Here is a 19,546-nt window from a genome sequence, read left to right on the forward strand (position 1 = left end):
AGAGGCGAGCCTGTTCAGTGAGGCTAACTGACGTTACGCCTCGAATCCTGCCAGTGCTCCCCACGGGTGCTCGGCCTGTGCCGTTCCCCAGCCGTGGCAGGTAGCCCAGCGCACGGTTTGTGGGCCGAGCCGTGGCAGAGCCGACGGCTGCAGCAGACAGGCGAGGGCCGGCTTTCCGGCGAGGCGAGGCGCTGCCCCCGGCGTCGGGCCGTAGCCACGGCCCCAGCCGAGGCGGCCCTGCGGGGGCCCGGGCGGCGGCGGCGGTGGTGGCGGCGGGAGCGGGGCTCGAACCGGCGGCCGCGGCCGCCCCGTCCCGCCCGAGCTCCGGCTCCGCCGCTGCCTTCCTGGGCGGCGCGCGGGAGAGGGCCGCGGCCCTCCCCGCCGACAGGGGGCGCTGCGGGCGCGGGCCGCTCTGGTCTCGCCCGGGCTCGCTGTCCGGAGTGCGGCCCGGCTGAGGAGAGCCGCGCGGAGTCGCTCCCGCCGCCGTCGTTCGCCCGCACGCCCGCCGTCATGTCCGTGCCGGTGTCGGGCCCCTTGCGCAGCGAGCTGGCGGAGGCCGTGGCCCAGGCGCGGCTCTTGGTGGTGGGAGCCGGCGGCATCGGCTGCGAGCTCCTCAAGGACCTGGTGCTCACCGGCTTCAGCAACATCGACGTGGTGCGGGCCGGGGCCGCGGCCGGGGCGGGGGCCGGGGCGGGCGAGGGGCCGGCGGGCGGCGGCGCGGCCGAGGCCGGGGCCGGCGGGGCCGGGGGGTAGGGCGGCAGGGAGCGGGGCGGGGGCCTGAGGGAGGCCGGGGCGGCGGGGCCGCGCCGCCACAGCGCCCCCGCGCCCGCCGCGGCCCCTCCCGCCCGCCGCATTGTCTGCGTGTTTTCAAACTGCTCCCGGCCCGCCAAAGCTGCCGGGCCAGGCTGCCGCGCCGCCCGCGCCGCGCCGCCCCTGCCGCCGGGGGACGGGCTCCGCCACAAAGGGGCTGCGGCCTGCCGGCGCCATCCGCGCCCCCGCCTCCCGCGGGGCTTCCCCCCGCGGACCGCCGTGTCCGGGCTGCCGTGCCCGGGCCGCCCGCCGGAGCGAGCGCCGGGAGGGGGAGAGGGGGGGCCGCCTCCCGCCGCCCCGAGGTCGGGCCGCCTCCCGCCGCCCCGAGGTCGGGCCGCCTCCCCCGGCTCAGCGGCGGGTCCAGCCGTCGCTCGGCGGCGGAGCGGCTGCGCCGCTTTGGGAGCCCGTAGATGAAATCTCCTGGGAAACGGTGGTGGTGTGCCATGTTTTTGCTGCCCGGCGATTGATTGCTCCTTAAAGTCTTAGTTTTGCCTAATGCCGCCTTTGCTACTGCTGCGGATAGTGGTCCGGTGCTGGATCGCATCGAAAAACAAAATACGTGGGAGGCGAACTGTATTTTTAGATACCGAGTTGTAAAACTGTCAGTCTTAGAAGTCCGGTCACGGTAGCTTCCCGCGGGCTGTTGCTTTCACTTTTGCTTCCTGATGCTAATCTCTGAATGTGTATAGGAAGGGCAGAATTGAGAGGGTGGTCGTGTAAACGGGATAAATACTGTTAGCAAAACTCTGATTGCCTAGTTTCCAGATCTTTATTAATTTCTTAGTGTAGTTGTGAAAAGTATATGGTTTTACGAAGTCGTAGGAGTACAAATCCAGCTAGAGCACAGGTCCTTTTCCTTGAATGCGTTTTTACTTGTGTGTGCCTGGCCAGGAGTCACATCTGAGAGTTTTGTATCACAAGTTGCAAGAAGTTTTTTTTATTTTTTTTTTACAGTCAGACTTGTTGAGCAGAGCTTATTAGAAACAGCTCTTATCTAAAACTATATCAGCTTGTAGAAGAGTATAGCTACTGGTTTGCCTTGTTATTCACACAGCTCAGGCTTTTCTACTGAAATACTTTTTAAAACTTGTGGGGTATGCTTAAGTGCAATTCCAAATTGTCCCTTTGATTTGAGTCTGCCACTGAGAGCCTGTCCAATTTTAACATCGTACTGGTGAAGTAAACAATGCAGAAGAGTGGAAGCCTGTATTTTCTGCAGTTTTTTACCCTCTTTTTTTTTTTCCCCTACCTTACTGTGTCATTTGTGGATTCCTGTAGTCTGTTATAATAGAAAGAGTTTAATATCTTCTGATTTTCCAGTTAGTCATTAGGCATAAATCTCATTGGGGTATGCTTATTGTTTCACTTATCATAGTTTGATTTTTTTGTATTGTCTTTCAAGGCCAACTTGGACTCCATTAGCTTAAGTACATGTTGGAGCAGGGCCACCTTCATTTAAAAATATCATTGGTAGTGTTTTATGCAAGACAGTAACATTTTGATAACATACAGAGTGGGTGGGCAAAAGGCAAGGTAAGAGCAAAAAGAAAATTGTTAGCAAAGAGGAAATGCGCTATTAGGAGAATAAATTGCTTTTGTCAACGTTTGTGATATTGTTGAGAGTTTTCCTTGGTAATTAAATACTAACAAACTTGAACACCTGAAAATGCTTTTTACTTTTATAAGTTGTGAAAATTTTTAAACCAAAATATTGATACTAAAAACAAAAATCTAATACTTTTGAATACCAGATAACTCACAAATATGTGATTTCATTAACTATGCTTTGTTGAAAGGTAGTGCAATTGTCCTCATGAATGAAGAACAAAATGAAATTACTCAAAATGCAAGTCTGAATTAAGAACATCAATATACGTTCTTAGGAAGTTCTGAGGCCTTTCCTTCTAACTTACAAAAATGGGAGCAGTGTAAAAGTTATTAAAATAAAGAGAACTGTTGAATTATGATCATTCTTAGCTAGATTGAAGCTTCTGTTGAGGTCTAATGGTCTCAAGTATTCTCTGTGGAGAAAAACTTCCCCTGTTTCTTTTGGTCTTGGTAGTACTGTTTTCAGTTGTAGCTTATGTCATTTGTTATCATCTCCAGTTAAAATACTAAAAGCTTTCTGAGTAGTGGAAGTTTTAATAGAATTATGCACTTAATTTTCACTTGAGGTTCTTGGGCTTTTTGGCTTTGGACCACTAAGCAAGCTTTCTGAGTGTGTCTGATGAGAAAGGAAAGGAGGTAGAAATGTTTTTTCATGCAAATACCGTTTTCATGAAAAGATACAAGACCATGGGTAGTTACTAGGATACTACAGGCAATAAAGATTAACAGTCTCTGCTTTATAACACATTTCTAAAACATTTTATATTTTCTGTTTGCTCTATATCCACAGGTGCTTTTATTTAGTGTTTAAATAGAACTCTTTAGCTATTTACAGTTCTTAGTATATTAAAACTTAATCCTTAAATTAAAAATATTGGGAAGTTTAATCTTGGAGCTTGGATCTCGCATGCAAAGGATCTTCAATGAGAATTGTGTGGCATGCTTTTTTCGTTATTCAAGTTTGGTTAATAAAATTAAAAGCATATGAGAATACCCTTAGTAGGTCATGTTTAAACTTCACACTGCACAGTCAGTCTGATAGTACTCTCCATATAGCTGAAAGCGTTACTATGTTGAGTATGTCAGCATTATCTATGGGAATTTGGGATAAATACCTCTGAGGGTGAGGAAAATTGTCTCCCCTCCTAGTTAAAAGTTAGGGACAGGAGAGCATTTCTAAAGAGTGGTTGATGAGAGAGAAGTGTTTAATGAAAGCAAAAGTAGTGGCATCAAAGGTAGGAATAAATCTTCTCAAAGTTCTAATTAAATCTTAATTCTTGTGGTGGGACATAAAGACATTTGAAATTATGATGTTCATGTGCATATATTAATAGAAACATGGCTGTTAGGGGAATTGCAGTCATGGCATCCTTTGAGGTGGTTCATCACAGGTGTGCTGTGGTATATGTTTTTAAACGTTTTGATTGCATGATTGGATTTTTTTTTTTTGTAAGTAGACTTCATAATTTTTTAATATGCACTTCAGCAGTTAGTCCTGGTGACAAACAGTAAAAGCTTTTGCCCTGCAGTATATGAATTAGATGACAATGCAGCCCTCAGTTTACTGATTCAGTTGCTCAAAGCTATGTTCAAATATAAAGTAGAAATACTAATTAGTTTGCTGAGTAGTCTTCTTGGACCTTGGGGAAATGTGGTACAGAGCCAGCGTTCAGGGTGGTTAGTCCCACGTAGAGTCTGACTGGACCTATCTAGAGAGATTTCTGCAGTATCTCCTCTGAGTATGTACAGTGTGCTCCTGATGAATTCTCACTAAAATCTTTATTGTCTGGTAAATAGGACAATCAGTTACTGAGTTTCTACTAACGACTGTGCAAATGTATGTCAAAATTCATGTGCGTTTTTAGTAGGGACTCTTTCTTCAGAAAGTTTGTTGTCATGTAGCCCTAATTTTTGACATATGGCTCTATTGTAAGTAATTATTTAAAATGTATGGATTTCTGAAGATGATTAGGTGATCATTTGTGCCTCTACAGTTCCTGTAGTGCAGACATAACACCTGTATGCAGGTCTGAAAAGGGATCTGTAAAGTTCATGCATTTTGGTCAATTACATTTGCTTCAAACTCTGTTAATGATTTTGTTCCTTTTATTTCTGTAAAAGTGAAATGGTTGTCTCTTGTGTGTTTATAGATTGATTTGGATACTATTGATGTCAGCAATCTCAACAGGCAGTTTTTGTTTCAAAAGAAACATGTTGGAAGATCGAAATCACAGGTGAGGAAAAGGTCAAAGCTCAAGTCTTACTTAGTATTATTTTATGGACAGTGTTAGACACATGTCACAATTTTGTTTCTACTGGAAAGAGGTAAGTGTTGGCTGGTTGATCATGGCTATCCACAACATTTCATTATAAAATTATTTAAATATCTTAAGGTAGTCAACTTAGACTCGATACCAGTTGAGTATCGAGTATCTTTAGAAGGAAGGAAGAAAGAAATAATAAGTGGTTTTTTTTGTTTTTGTTTTTTTTTTATTTCTAGGTTGCCAAGGAAAGCGTGTTACAGTTTTATCCAGAAGCTAATATTATAGCTTACCATGATAGCATCATGAAGTATGTTTGTTTTTAAGCTCTAATTACATGTTTTGATTTGCAAGTACTGTGTTATTTAAATGCTACAATGGTGTGCTTTAAGATATTTTACAAAGCTACTGCAGTAAGAAGAAATAGCTGTAAATAAGAGAGTACCACACACCCGAGTGGGAGTGTGGATTTTGCATGAGTTTTCTTAAGCTCTGGTAGTAAGCTGTAGTCATTTGCTTGTGTCTATTTTTCATTTTATTAGTAATATTTACTCTATAAGTTTCTACACTGTAAAGATGCCCTGATGTCTTAAGCAATGATTAGATAGAATGAATGTGAATGTTGAGTCTGTGATTAAAAAAATTAAGTCCTTTGTGTGCCTGTAGGTAACTGAGTATCATTTATATATGCCCCAAACTGTTAAAATTTAGTCTTTATGATCCATAACCAATGAGTAAAATATTATGTAAACTTTCATTAGCTGTTTCCCATGTTTTAATTTATATTTGTCCAGCTTCTTAAAAATTGATATTCTGTAATATTAAGGTTTGAACTCTGATGTTGCCATTAGCCACTGAAACACTGACTCATTGCATCCTTCTCCTGAAACTGTAAAACCGTTAATCCTGTTTCCTCTTTATTCTCTCTTCTTTGCCACCTTCTTTAAATCAGAAAAATATAATGTAAAGATAATAAAGCATCAAGATTTTAAAATCCCATGTCTTGGCTCCTAAGGGTATGGAGGCACGATCAAACCAATTGCGCTATCACAGTATAATGAATTATCAACAGTCTGATGAGCTATGGTAATTACAGTGTGCATGTTTTAGCCTCAGCTGATGGTTTTTAAGGTCAGTTACCACAGCTCAGCCAATTTACTCATTAGGTCAGAGCAGTATAATCACTTTTTCGTTGTCTGCCTGTTTCATTGGTCAAATTAGTACTAATTGCAATAACTTCCTTCCAGCAGCATAAAATTCATGTTTTCACCCAGCTTTAAAATGGGCAGAAGACAAATGGGGCAGTTAAAGGCTAGCAGTAAATGTATAATATGTGTAATTTACCACACGAACATCAATCCACCCTTTGCATGTGTATAGTTTCTGTTGTGGCATAATAACCAACAACTTTGATAAGCCATTTTGAGTATTGTTTTTCTTTTCTGTAGCCCTGACTATAACGTAGAGTTCTTCCGCCAGTTTACGTTGGTTATGAATGCTCTGGATAACAGAGGTGAAGTTTTCACTATGATTTTGTATTGGAGATGAAAATACTGTTGCTTGTTCATAGAAACAATTTTCATGTGTTCTACTCTAGTACTTCTGCAGTGTCAGTTAAATAACAAGTATCCTCTTAACCCATCTGTAGTTTGACTAATGCTTGTGTGCTTCACTAGAACCTTGAAAGGGTAGTTAGTGCTTTTACAGGTGTTTTGAAAGTAAACATTAACTGCTATGTTGTTGCTTTATGGGATCTGATAAGTATTGTGTGTACCTATGTAATTTTATTCAGTTGAGTTTGCTATATGTAATAGCGTTGATATATTTTGTGTTAATTGCGAAATTGACTTTGTGAAAAGGCGTAGTGCTCTATAATGAAATAAGACAGATTAAGGATAAATGTTTGCTTAGGAGGCTACCTTGAATTTGAAGAAGTAAAACTGTTTTTTTTTCTAATTATTCAAATTTTTCTTTAAAACTCTTGATTTGCAGCTGCCCGCAACCATGTGAACAGGATGTGTCTGGCTGCTGATGTTCCTCTTATAGAGAGTGGAACTGCAGGTTACCTTGGACAAGTCACAGTTATTAAAAAGGTTAGGCTGTGTATTACTCTTGTTGCTTTAAGTTTAAATCATTGGCGCTCTAGACAACAGGGAGTTGGGTGTTTTGAGATACAGTTACAGTTCATCTGGTAATAGGATATACTATCAGTAGCCTTCACAGTGTGACAAATATTTCGCTTTTCACCAGGGAGTGACAGAATGTTACGAATGTCATCCTAAACCAACTCAGAAGACTTTTCCAGGCTGCACAATCCGAAATACGCCATCGGAACCTATCCATTGCATTGTGTGGGCTAAGTATTTGTTCAAGTAAGTGATTTTTTTTAAAAAAGAAAATAGGTACTGTGGTTCACTCTTCTGGTTTCTAAACCTACAGACCGAGAAATAAAGCAAACATGCGCTTTGGGGGGAAGGGGGTTAATTAATGTGAATTACAGCAAAAGCCTCCAGTTCTTTGACCTGGTTTTTGGGGTGGGGTGTTTTTTTTTTCTTTTAATATAAAGATGGAAGGTTGGTTAGTACTTAGGCCTTGTTCATATATCACAGAAAATCTGGCAGAGTAGTTTGGCGCAGCAGTGTAGGCTGACCGTACTTTATTCTTCACCTTTGTGTGAAGTTAACACATTTTTCAGTTTAATGCATGTATAAATAGATGTAAAGTTTGCTTGGATCTTGGAGGGTTATAAGCAATCTATTCAGTACTGCAATGTAAATATAAGGCTAGGTGAACTATTGAGTGAGTTATACAGAACCATTTTGCTAAATTCATTTTTGTATTGGACGTTTTGTGTCATCAGTGTTAAGTTCACACGTGATGAATCCCAACAATTTAAAAAGCAATGTATGAAGAGACACTCTGATAGCAAGAATTCTAAAGTGGATATATATCCGTTAGCAAATATTTCAGTCTTTAACCAGATGTGTTGGAATTCTAGTGTTGTGTTCTTGTTCTTAATTATTACATAGCCAGCTGTTTGGAGAAGAAGATGCTGATCAAGAAGTCTCTCCTGACAGAGCTGATCCTGAAGCTGCCTGTGAGTGTGATATAACCTCATAGCTTACCCTGTTACTGAAATGTTCTATTTCAGAGATTATGACTTGTTTCTGTACATTTCTTAAGGGTAGAGGGTTCAGCTCCATTTTCTTTTTAAGAGGATTCCATTTACTGTACCCTTGGATAACAAGAGTTTGGGGTATGTTAGCAGTAGTTTCCCTTACAGACCTTCATGCACACTGTGCATAATTTAGTTCCCTCACACTGACACTTATTAGATATTTGAAACAATTTCAGTGTTTTTAGTCAACTTGATGCGTAGTGCATAGCAGAGGTTTTTGTGTGGGTAATGCGCAAAAAATACTCTTCAAAATGACAACAGTTTAATAGTTTCACTTGTTGGAACTGTGGCATTTGTGGGCAGCCTAAAACATTATTAAAATGATTACTTCAGCTGTTGTGAAAACTTTTTAATACAGTGTAAGATGGGTCACTGGCATTCACTAATTGTTCTCAGCGTGGGTAGAACAGTTGTGAGGAACACAGTACACTCGCTAGTCGTAAAGTTCCAGTTAACACATCCAGGTGTAAAATATATGATTTAGATGAATAGGCTTGTATCTGTTTGGATACTCCTGTTCCCTGTGCAGTGAACAGTCTTCCCCATGTGCACAGAAACTTGAAGTGAAAAGTAAGCTTGAAGTGTAAATTAAACATAACTGATCTTCACAGGGTGGCCTTTTTTCTTCCTATGTATTTGGATTTGATGGAGCACTTCCTTCCCTGCAGCTGGGAGGCTTGTCTTTTGAACTGCAGACTGAGAACTGAATGATATTTGTAGTCACTCTGCATTTTCCACTCCTAACTGAGGGATTGCAAGGAAATACAGGGATTGTGTTTGAACCCTTCTAGCCCGAAGCACTTCAATGTTAATCTACATAGGAAATATGCCCGTTTTGAGTAATGTTTTTGCAGCTATTCAGTATTTTTCTGTAAGGACAGTAATCATAGTTACTGTGAAGGGGAATAAGCATCATTGCTTCTTTTGGATCCATTGATAGATGAATGGACTTGGCAGAGGGAGCTTAGAGGATCCTCCAACTTTTCAGATTCTCCGAACATTAGATAGTGATCACCCGACAGGTTGTTCCTACAGGAAGTGCAGAATGAAATAGCTCTGTCTCAAAAAAAATGGCATATAAATTCAGTTAAATCAACTGCTGCTGGAATACTTGGAAAGTAGCAGACACAACGCCACTTATTTAAACAAAGGTATCAGGGCAATTATAGGAAGGCTGGAGCTGTAGCCTCATGTCTGTAGTGAGTAAACTGTCTGTAGCGACAATGCTGTTTAGAATCAGTGGATATACAGGGTGTATCAGGGAAGAGGCAATGCAAACTTAGTAAAGGGAAGTTGTGCCTTGCATAGCGCTGCAGGTCCTTTGAAGGAATCAGCAAACCTGTGGACAAGCATATTTCGTTTATGCTGTTTTGAATCTGCAGGGGGCACTCAAAAACTTTTTTTAAGGAACCTGAAGGAGCTAAGCAGCCACAGGGAAAAAAAGGATGAAGATCCTGAAGTGGATAAACTACTTAAATCATAGAGATAAATGGTGATTAGAGGAGTGTGTCAGACTGGGGATCAGACCAGTGCTGTTCAGCATACATGATGAAGCAAAGTCACTCAGAGCAGTAAAGATGAGGACTAACTGCAAAAAGTAGTAGAAAGCTTCACAATACAGAATGACTGGGCAGTGAGATGTTAGGTAGATTTGGTGCAGATAAACATGAAATGATGCATTGGTGAAAGGGGGGAAACGTTCACAAATTTACATATAAAGTTACGGTCTCTGAATTTATTTTTTTCTCATTTGGTCAAGATGTTAATAGTTTTATAAAAACATCAACCTGCTGCTTATTAGGAATCACGATAGCAATTGCTGGATGTGACTGGGAAGGAAACACAAAATGAATAGCATCTGTATGCATGGAATTTTTTTGTATAGGAATAACCAGAGGTAGGAAGCTGATTTTTTTTTTTTTTTTTTTGCGTGTGTGTGTGTTGAAGTTCTAACCAAACTAAGACTTTTCAGCCAGGAAGAGAGACTACTAAAAGGGGATGGTTAGACATTTACGAAATCACAACATTATGTGGAGAAAATTAATAGGAAACAATTGTTCACTGTTTCTGCCAATAAAGGAGTTAGGTAACATCAAGTTAAACTAGTGAGTTGCAGTTGCAGAAGCAAACAGGAGTAGTTGCACTGTGTCTGATTCAGCTTTTGTTGGGCGCAGTAAAGCCATTTTATGGACCCTGTATAATTTTGATTATTGACTCTAGGGAAATATTTGGATGTGATTTTCCTTTTTTTGAATTAAAATATTGGTTAACACTTTATTAAAAGGGGAGCCAGCAGAAGCAGAAGCCAGAGCACGAGCATCCAATGAAGATGGTGAGATTAAACGTGTTTCAACTAAGGAGTGGGCTAAATCAACAGGATACGATCCAGTTAAACTTTTTACTAAGGTATCTTCTTTACCCTCAATAAATGTCTTTATCTGAAGTGTATGAGGTACTTTAAAGTTGGGTCAAAACCCAGTTTGGATACCTAATGATAGCCATCAGTTATGCAGTTATGTTATGACTTGCAGCAGTTTTGCTGTAGCGTTGGTCTTTTACAACACTTGCTTGTTTTACGGCATTCCATCTGCATCTGTACAGACGGCTTCAGCAGCTTGTCCATGCTGTACAGAAAAAACTTAATTTGAATTACTTTTAATATGAAGAGGTAAAGTTGAATTATGTAGGAGTTTCACTGGGCATAATCAGAACCAATCTGAGGATCTAAAAGCTATCAGTCATCTTCTGTGTATAATCAGGCTCTGGCATAAGAAAATACAAACCGGTTTTGGAGTTTTCTTTATAAATAGTTGCTGAAAGTGGATAAATAGAGGAAATTAGTATAGAATGTAATGTTGATACGTAGTAATAACTTTAATCTGGAGATTCATTGGCATGTAGGTAAGAGTATCTCAGGGAGAGTATACAAAGAGCTATAGTGATGGCTTCAGTAGGTGCAGGAACCCACTGCTTGGACTATTGTTTCTTGATTTTTACTTTATCCCCCCCCCCCCCCCCCCCCCCAGATTAATCAGAGCTGTGTCTGCTTTATGCAATAAGTGTTAGAGAATGGGGAATAAGAAGTTTTTCGAATCTGGGTTTTTTTCCCTCCTGTGGAGTTTGATTTTTATTTACGTGGTTGAAAATATTTTCAAGAAGAAAAGCAAAATCTCATAGATCTAATGCTGATTTTTCAGTTTCACAGCAAATGTAAAAATAAAGTATGTCCTTTTTTTTCCCCCCTTTCATTCTAATGTTTTTTGGGGTTTGTTTTATTTAATGTTTCCTAGCTTTTCAAAGATGACATTAGATATCTGCTGACAATGGATAAGCTGTGGAGGAAAAGAAAGCCTCCAGTGCCACTGGACTGGGCTGAGGTACAAAATCAAGGTAATTGTCCCTCCTCCCACTGTGTATTTGTAAGTCATACTTGCTGTTTGCTAATGCATCTCTGTGATATGTACATTTTCACTGTCACAGTTGAGTACTGATAACATGAAATCCTTTGTGATTCCTGAAGATTTTAAATTTCTCTATATAGAAAATGGTTTTTCTAAAACTGCTTTGCAATTGTTATTTTAGATACTTAGTACTGGCTGTAGAAAAGTCACATTTCACAAAATGAAATGTGAATTTCATGAAATAAAATGTGAATTGCATGTCAGCTTATTCTAGGAGACCTTACCATGAGCACTGATACATTTATCTCTGAAAGCTGCGTTTTGCTGAAAATGTACATTTGTTGTAATTTGTGCATGTCTAGACAATTGATGTCTAGACAACAGCTATAGTTGCAGTTCTAAATGCAGATTTGTTGTAAAATGTTTGGGCTACTGTAGTTTAAGGATATTGTTCTTTGATTTAGAAAATACTTAATTTTGCTGAAATTGGAAAATTCTTAGCTCTTTGAGAGAACTTATGTGGGATTTATGAGTATTCCTGATCTTAATTTTCTTTTTTTTTCCTTTCCCAAAGAGAAAAACATATCTGACCAACAAAATGAATCCTCTGCAGTCTTGAAGGATCAGCAGGTTCTCGATGTCAAGAGCTATGCACACTTATTTTCAAAGAGTGTTGAAACCCTGAGACTTCACCTGGCTGAGAAGGGTGATGGAGCAGAGCTTATATGGGATAAGGTTAGTTTGCCAAATACATAGGAACCAGTTATATTCTACATATGTAGTACAAATATGAATTGGACTCACTCAGTTTCATTCCAGAATAGTACTACTTAGAACAAAAATGTCTGGCACCTCACTGAAAGGACTTTCCATATGGAAACAAATATATACTATAAATGCTATATTTTATAACTCACTGAGCGTAAGGATTAACTATTGTGATGTAAAATAACTTAATTCACCAACTTTAAATAGCACAACTTCAGAAGTATTTTTCATATTTTTATTTTTTAAAATATTCTAATAATGCAACTCCATTTTTTCCTTTTTAGCTTTCTCTAAAACATGCTCTTATACAGTGGTTGGTAGCTAGAGTTCTACTGAGTTGTCCATAGTAGTTAGCTCTGACGATAGGTATGTATTATATTATGAGTTTTGCTGAAGAAAGGCAAGAAAAGAATTTTCTTTTTTAGCACCAGAGACAGTGTAATCTTCCAGCAGTCAGTTGTCATTTGCAATAAGAAAAAAAAAAATTAGTTTGTAAATATAGGGGGGACAAAATAGTATTACAACAAATAGTAAAAATACTTCTTTCTGAAACACCAATTTTTGAAACTGAGCATAAAACATGGTAAGATTTAGGATTTAGACATTATTTTGAACATACAAGGCATTCTATTAATACTGATACACTAATTCACTATTAAAATACTAAGTACGATTTCTAAACATGTCTATTTAAAGTATTACTGCTCTGTCTAAACATAAAAGAGGAAGTATATTGACTTTGAAATGGAATATTGTGCAGACTTTTTTAACTTTCTGTTTTTAAGGTTTTAGGAGCCATGTGTTGCAAACTTTTTCCAATGAATAATCTGATTTTTAAATACTTTTTGTATTAACTTCTTGTCAGGATGACCCTTCTGCAATGGATTTTGTCACTTCTGCTGCGAATCTCAGGATGCATGTTTTCAGTATGAATATGAAGAGCAGATTTGATATCAAGTGTAAGGATAGAATATAACATTGTTTTATTTTAAATAATAATCTAAACTTCTTGTTTTCATTTACTGTTAAAAATCTGCATACTCTTGCTTATTTTGCAGCAATGGCAGGAAATATTATCCCAGCTATAGCTACTACTAATGCAGTAATAGCTGGTCTGATAGTGCTGGAGGGTTTGAAGATTTTATCAGGAAAAATAGATCAGTGTAGAACGGTAAGTGGGAATAAGATACTTTTACTTTCTTGTTATTTATTATTTGTTTAAAAGTCACATTTAACCTGCTTTGAGTAGTTTTACTGTCTCACTTGCTGCTTCAGTAGATTCTGAATGTGCTGGGAACTTTTAGCCACGATGAAAAGAGAAGTGGGAGTCTCAAGGATCATTAAGTTCCTCTGATTTAATGAAAATTGGCTGCTGGATAGGAGAGAGAACCAGACTGACATCACTTGAACATGGTTGTTTCATGTTACAGATCTGTTTGGCAATAGCTGGTCAGTCAGCACAGGTGTCATTGCAGACTGGCTGTTAATATGCATTTTTCTCCTGTTCAGCAGGCATGTCAAAGAGGATTAGGGAACAGGAAAACCTGTGAGACTAAGAGAGTAAATCTGTACGAAAACAGGTTTTATGAGTGCTATTACTTACAGAATAACTTGTTTTGTTCTTGTCTGTCTTCAAGATTTTTCTGAACAAGCAGCCAAATCCCAGAAAGAAGCTATTGGTTCCCTGTGCTTTGGATCCACCAAATCCTAACTGTTATGTATGTGCAAGCAAGCCAGAAGTGACTGTGAAACTTAATGTACACAAAGTTACTGTGTTAACACTCCAGGATAAGGTAAATCTTCAATATTAGCTACAGCTTTCATTTTTATTCTAGTACTATAAATTATTAAAGTTAGGTTTTTGTTCAGTATATTTTGACGGAACATCAGCTGTTTATATTTGCTCTACATTTTGCACTTCCCTCAGCTACAAGAAGAGCTAGATTATTAGCCAGTATGCTTCTTGCTCATGTGTGCTTGTGTATCTTGTGAAAAAATGTTTGTATTTTGTAACTTTTTGGTGGTTTTAAAGCCTATTCATATCCAACAGTGAAAAACTAAATTTGTATTTTGGTTGAATAGTTCAGTAGCCACATTACAGTTGCATAGTCACAACTGATTTGTAATTCTGTCATTTTATGAATTATACTAAAAAATTTTTCATTGTTTTTGAACCTGTAGGCTTCAGACAGCAACAATACAATTATTTTGTTCATGGAAGTAAAAAAAAAAAAAAAAAAAGTATACACTCTCAGGAGATGCCTGAAAATGAGCCAGGATAAGAAAATCAACATAATTCAAGTTTTTTCCTTTTATAAGTGTTTTTAAGTCAGATATTGATAAATAATCATATTTGTCTTTTCAGATAGTGAAAGAAAAATTTGCTATGGTAGCACCAGATGTACAAATAGATGATGGAAAAGGAACTATTCTTATCTCTTCAGAAGAAGGAGAAACAGAAGGTATGCATACTGAAGCCTTTTAGATAAGAGTAGATAAAAACTAGGAAGAAACCAAAATACACAGAATGGAAGTATAGCAAATGTTCTAGTGTTCATCCTGTAGACTAATATTTGAAGAGGACTGGATTTGCAAGTGTTTAAGTGGCTCAGGAATAGCTAGTGGTATTGTCTACAAGCCTGCAAGTCCAGTTCAGCTTTCCTGTATAAAGTACTTTTCACCTGGAGTGTCAAGATTCCTTTCAAGAATAGATATTCAGCTATAAAAGTGCACCAGTTATCTTCCTCTGTTTACAAGTCCTGTTCATTTTCCTGTTCTTAGATTGTGGTCTTTTTATGATGCTTGTAGGTACTGTTGTAATACAAATACTATCTCCAAAATGTTCCTAAATGTAATAATAGTGAAGTGCTTGAACATGATGCATGAGGGGTAAATAAATCAAACATAAGTAGTTTTAACTCCTGATAGGCTTAAATGTCAGGTTTTACTTTAAATATAGCTAATAAATGTTCATCTTATGTTTCTACGTAAAACTTCTGGAGTACTCATTTCATTGTATTTATTCAGGTGTAAAGGATCTTTATATAAGTAGCTGTATACACTGTAGTTTTTCACTATTTTTCTAGCAAATAACCACAGGAAATTATCAGACTTTGGAATTCGAAATGGCACTCGACTACAAGCAGATGATTTCCTCCAGGACTATACACTGTTAATCAATGTGCTTCATAGGTAAGGATTATTTTTGTGTATACATGTAGAACAGTTCCACAGGGAATTTCCAACTCAGAATTTTAAATTCATCAATAAAGCTCAAAGATAAAGCTGCAGAAAGAAAACAATAGAGGTAAAAGAGGAATTGTTATTTTTTATGAATTTATAGAGTTTAGGGGGTTTTGGTTTGTTTTGATTTGTTTTTTGTTGTGGTTTTGGTTTGGTTTTTTACACAATAATTGGAAAATTTATTTGAATAATTTGTCATTACACAGCATAAAAATACAGTGCAAAACCAAATTTACTTTTGAGGCAGCCAACAAGTGAGAAACTGCCATTTAAAAACCAAAACAAAATAAAAAAGGGCAACCCCCCCCTAGCCTGCTGGAGTGGTAGGTCCTCTGTTTGACTACCTGTGTTCAGATACAGCAAGGCAAATAGAAGTCACTTTGAACTCATTGGTCTGTGTATTTAACCCTGGATAAGTAATAAACATTATATACAGTAAATTAACACACTGCACTTTCAGTAAGAATAGGAATGTGACATTGAGGAAGAAAGGTAAGCTCAGGTAATGATTTTTCTCATTCCTAAGCATTTTAAGCCATGGCACTGGGTAGAACAGTGTTTATGAACAGACAAAGCATAAATTATAAAGGAGGACTGAACAGGTTTTCCTTTCTTTTAATATGTTTTTCTCATTTTGTCATAGTTACAGTGTGCTCTAATACTTGAATTATATACTTTCTTTGTGAAAAAGACAGGTTTTTATTTTCACCTGGTTGTTTAAAAGCATATGTATTTTTTCTGCAGTGAAGACCTAGAAAAAGATGTAGAATTTGAAGTTGTTGGTGATACCCCTGAAAAAGTTGGCCCTAAACCATCAGAACCAACATCCAAGAACATTACCAATGGTAGCGATGATGGAGCACAGCCGTCAACATCAACAGGTAAATAACAGTAATCAATATTAAATAAAACAAAATAATCTTTTAATAGTGCAGTCCAATTAAAATAGTTGTCTTCACTTTTATGACTTAACTTTGCCAAAATGAAATAAATGTCATTTAAGTTGCCTCTGTGTATAAATATAATATTAAATAGAAAAATGCACATTTACGATTGTTACAAAATGCACATTTAAGATTGTTAAAAGGTTTACAGTAAATAGACCTTGAAATTGTATTTAACGCACAAGGGCTTGGTGGGGTGTCTTAAGTGTATCGTTTGCACAGTGATTTAAATAAAGTTAGACCCATTCAATCTGATGGTCATGCTATTGCTTGACAAAAAAGAATAAACCAAATTTGTCACTTTCTCCCTACAGATTAAAAATTACTTTGTGGATGTCTTTTGATCATGTTTTATTTTTTTAATTTATTATCTGCTTACAAAATAATTGTTCTTCACCTACCAAACAAAGCAGGGGAAGAAAATAGTATTTGCTATCCCGGAAGAAGTACCATCACCCTCCTAACGTAGAGTGTTTATTTGAACATACTCAAAATAGTTCAACTTAAATGAATATGGGTTTCTTAAGCACTGAAGGCTAATGTACTGGAAACGTCACACTGTTTTGTAGGGATAGTGTATGAATCTGAATACTTGTTGTGACGGATATAAGTTAGATATCTGTAGCTCTGTCTTGCACTTTTGGATGATGTTCCTTTGCCCGTCAGATAGTCCTATTTAAGATACGTGCCACAGGTATGTAGTCACTCCCACTTGCCTCTTGTTTCAGGGGAGCCTAAATGTTAAGAGTATTGCTAAAATTTATTTCAAATTATATTAAAAAACTAGCATAAAATTAATTTTTACAGTGAATTTGTACTTCAAAACAAACAAGATCCACTAGATGTTTTGAGTTCACATTTGGTTCTATTTTCCCTTCTTTATACTACCCATTGTTATCCTTTAGTTCTTTAAGTTGGCTCACCCTTCCACTTCTCCCTCTCTCCATGTTCTCTCTCATGGAGCATGGCTTCTAGTGGGAGTTCTGTTGAATGCAGTAGTGAAAGGAGCGGCTAGACTCTACAGCTCAGTGTGTGTAAAAGTTCTTTTCTCAAGGACTGCTGCAGATAGCGCGCAACTTCTATTTTGTACATGGAAAACAAAAATCGTGTGAACTAATGCATTTCCCATACTTTTGGGTTACTGCAATATTTTTCATACCTCTAGTGAAGAGGGAATAACCATGTGACAAGCCTATTTTATACTGATTTCAGAGAAATTCAAAACACTCTGGCAGTTGAATGAATGGATAAAAACTGCTCCAGGACATATTTGTTGTATTAGAGACATTTTTATGTATGAAATTTGGGTTGAGAGTAGATTATCTTTACAGTATCCATTTGAATTTAAAATGTGTATTTTGCAGCCCCAGATCAAGACGATCTATTGATTGTTGATTCTGAAGATGAAGGTACTTCAAGCAATGTTGATGATGATATGGAAAACAAAAGCCGCAAGAGAAAACTAGAAGATAAAGAGTGCGTCAGTACAAAGAGAGTGCGTACTGAGCAGACAGAAGATCAAGATGAAATTATAGCATTAGACTGAACATGCAAATGCCCCTTGACAAAATGATTTGGGTAATGTAATACAGTAACAGCATATTATGTTGGGATGTGAAAAATGTCCAGAACTAGCCTAATTTTAAGGCCTTTGTTCCAAGTGAATACCAAACCACTGGCTTAAATAATTTGTGTCTTTCTCTTGATGATAAAGCTCTCATCTCAATAGACTTTTTCAGAAGTTTTTCCATATTAATTCCATATATTAAATGTAGTAGAAACATAGTTTGTAAATACTTACAGATGAGTATTTGCTTAAACAGTCATGAAAAAAGCATGTTATTTTTGTGTAAATACCTCTTTGGTATAATTCAATAGGATAAAAAAACCTGCTTTTGTTTAGTAAAGGGTCATCATCTGATGCTCAGATTTTAAGTAACTACATTTTTATTTTTTTGCTTGAAGAAGAATATTTTTAGCCTAGTCCTAAATATTTTTCACATCCTGAACAAGTAAAGAAGAAAATTCAATAAAGCAAATTAGTGCCATGTTTTAACAGTGTTCTTGAAGTTCAACTGGCACTATGTACATTACTGTAAAACTGTTAATTTACTCAAGTTTTTCAGCTCGTACTGCCTGGTATGTCAATGTAAGAAGCAAATTTTTGTGTATTGTTACAGTTTCAGGTTATTTATATTTGATGTTTTGTAAACTCAGATACTACTACTATACTGTACATCTGATGGACCAAATAAATGACATCTGAAATACTTGCTATATTTGCTTGCACAGTCCAAGTTTATGCTGACTTAATGGGATTTTACAATGTATAGCCTTCAAAAATTACTGTATTATTTTCATTTTTCTAAACATAATCTAGTAGTACAGAACTTAAGCTTCACTTGTTTGAGGTGAAAGGGGAATTTTTTTAATAAAACTTTTGTGAATGGTTTTTTTCTTGGACAATCAATTATTGGCCTCTTCAGTTGGAGCATTTGCACCACCACACACGTGTTTTCACAATCTCATGCCTTCAGAAAGAGGAAAGTACTCATCTTTTATACATTACACTTTGTGCATAGGACAAACGCGCAATGTTTAGAATCAGTATGTTAAAACCTACTGCATTTGTTTAACTACTTTGGTAGCTCTCAAAACTGTCAGTGTTGATTCTTAGAATGTGTTAATCAGCCATTTCTGTCACTGTACTGAAATTACTTTCCAACTTAGTGAACCAAAACTGCTTCTATTAATAGATAAGTATACAGAGTTAGCCTTACAGAGCAGAGAAATTGAGCAGACAGAATTTATTCTGTTAAGTTTGCAAGCTGAATGAATTTTAAACAAGATGTTAACTGTATAGAAGGAGAATGTAAAAAAAAAAAAAAAAAAAGCACCTTTTTAGGTTGTGGTTCCTGCATCTGGTTCTGCCTAGTACAAAGGTCAGCTTGTCATCAGTGTTAAATTGCCTACGCAGTGCGAAACTACGATTCTACGATGCAATTAATGTTTTCTCTCTCCTTTTAGGTAGTAATAGTCATATGCAATGGCTTGTTCGGAGGCGTAATACTCCACCGTGAAATTAAATCCTTTTGAGTTAGTTGCTTCTTGACCAGGGTGAGTGAAGACTGAGAGGTAAAGATGTAAATAAGAGGTGCTACAGAAAGGATTTTCAGTGCTACAGTGGGAAGCTTCTCTAGTTCCTGCCATAAACAGTTGAAGCGCTAGAATTTGTCTGATTACATCTTCCAAAAATTAAGGACAATATTTTCTTTTTTTAAACTTTACTAGAACTAAAATTATTGGTTTATTAAATTGGATGTCAAATAGCTT

General features: G+C 38.0%; 1 protein-coding gene across 1 annotated transcript; it reads left to right on the forward strand.

The window, feature by feature from the left end:
* The first annotated feature begins 412 nt into the window (after positions 1–412).
* On the forward strand, positions 413–18,664 carry UBA2 (ubiquitin like modifier activating enzyme 2). Its single transcript, XM_075040035.1, has 17 exons — positions 413–654; positions 4,569–4,652; positions 4,919–4,989; positions 6,128–6,192; positions 6,672–6,772; positions 6,930–7,051; positions 7,709–7,776; positions 10,142–10,263; positions 11,148–11,247; positions 11,833–11,993; positions 12,892–12,985; positions 13,085–13,197; positions 13,664–13,819; positions 14,392–14,488; positions 15,113–15,218; positions 16,014–16,150; positions 17,578–18,664. Exons 1-17 carry the CDS (start codon positions 511–513, stop codon positions 17,757–17,759), a joined length of 1,923 nt encoding a protein of 640 aa, XP_074896136.1. The 5' UTR covers positions 413–510; the 3' UTR covers positions 17,760–18,664.
* The last annotated feature ends 882 nt before the right edge of the window (positions 18,665–19,546 follow it).

The sequence above is a fragment of the Buteo buteo genome, chromosome 11, assembly GCF_964188355.1.
Source record: "Buteo buteo chromosome 11, bButBut1.hap1.1, whole genome shotgun sequence".
NCBI lineage: Eukaryota > Metazoa > Chordata > Aves > Accipitriformes > Accipitridae > Buteo > Buteo buteo.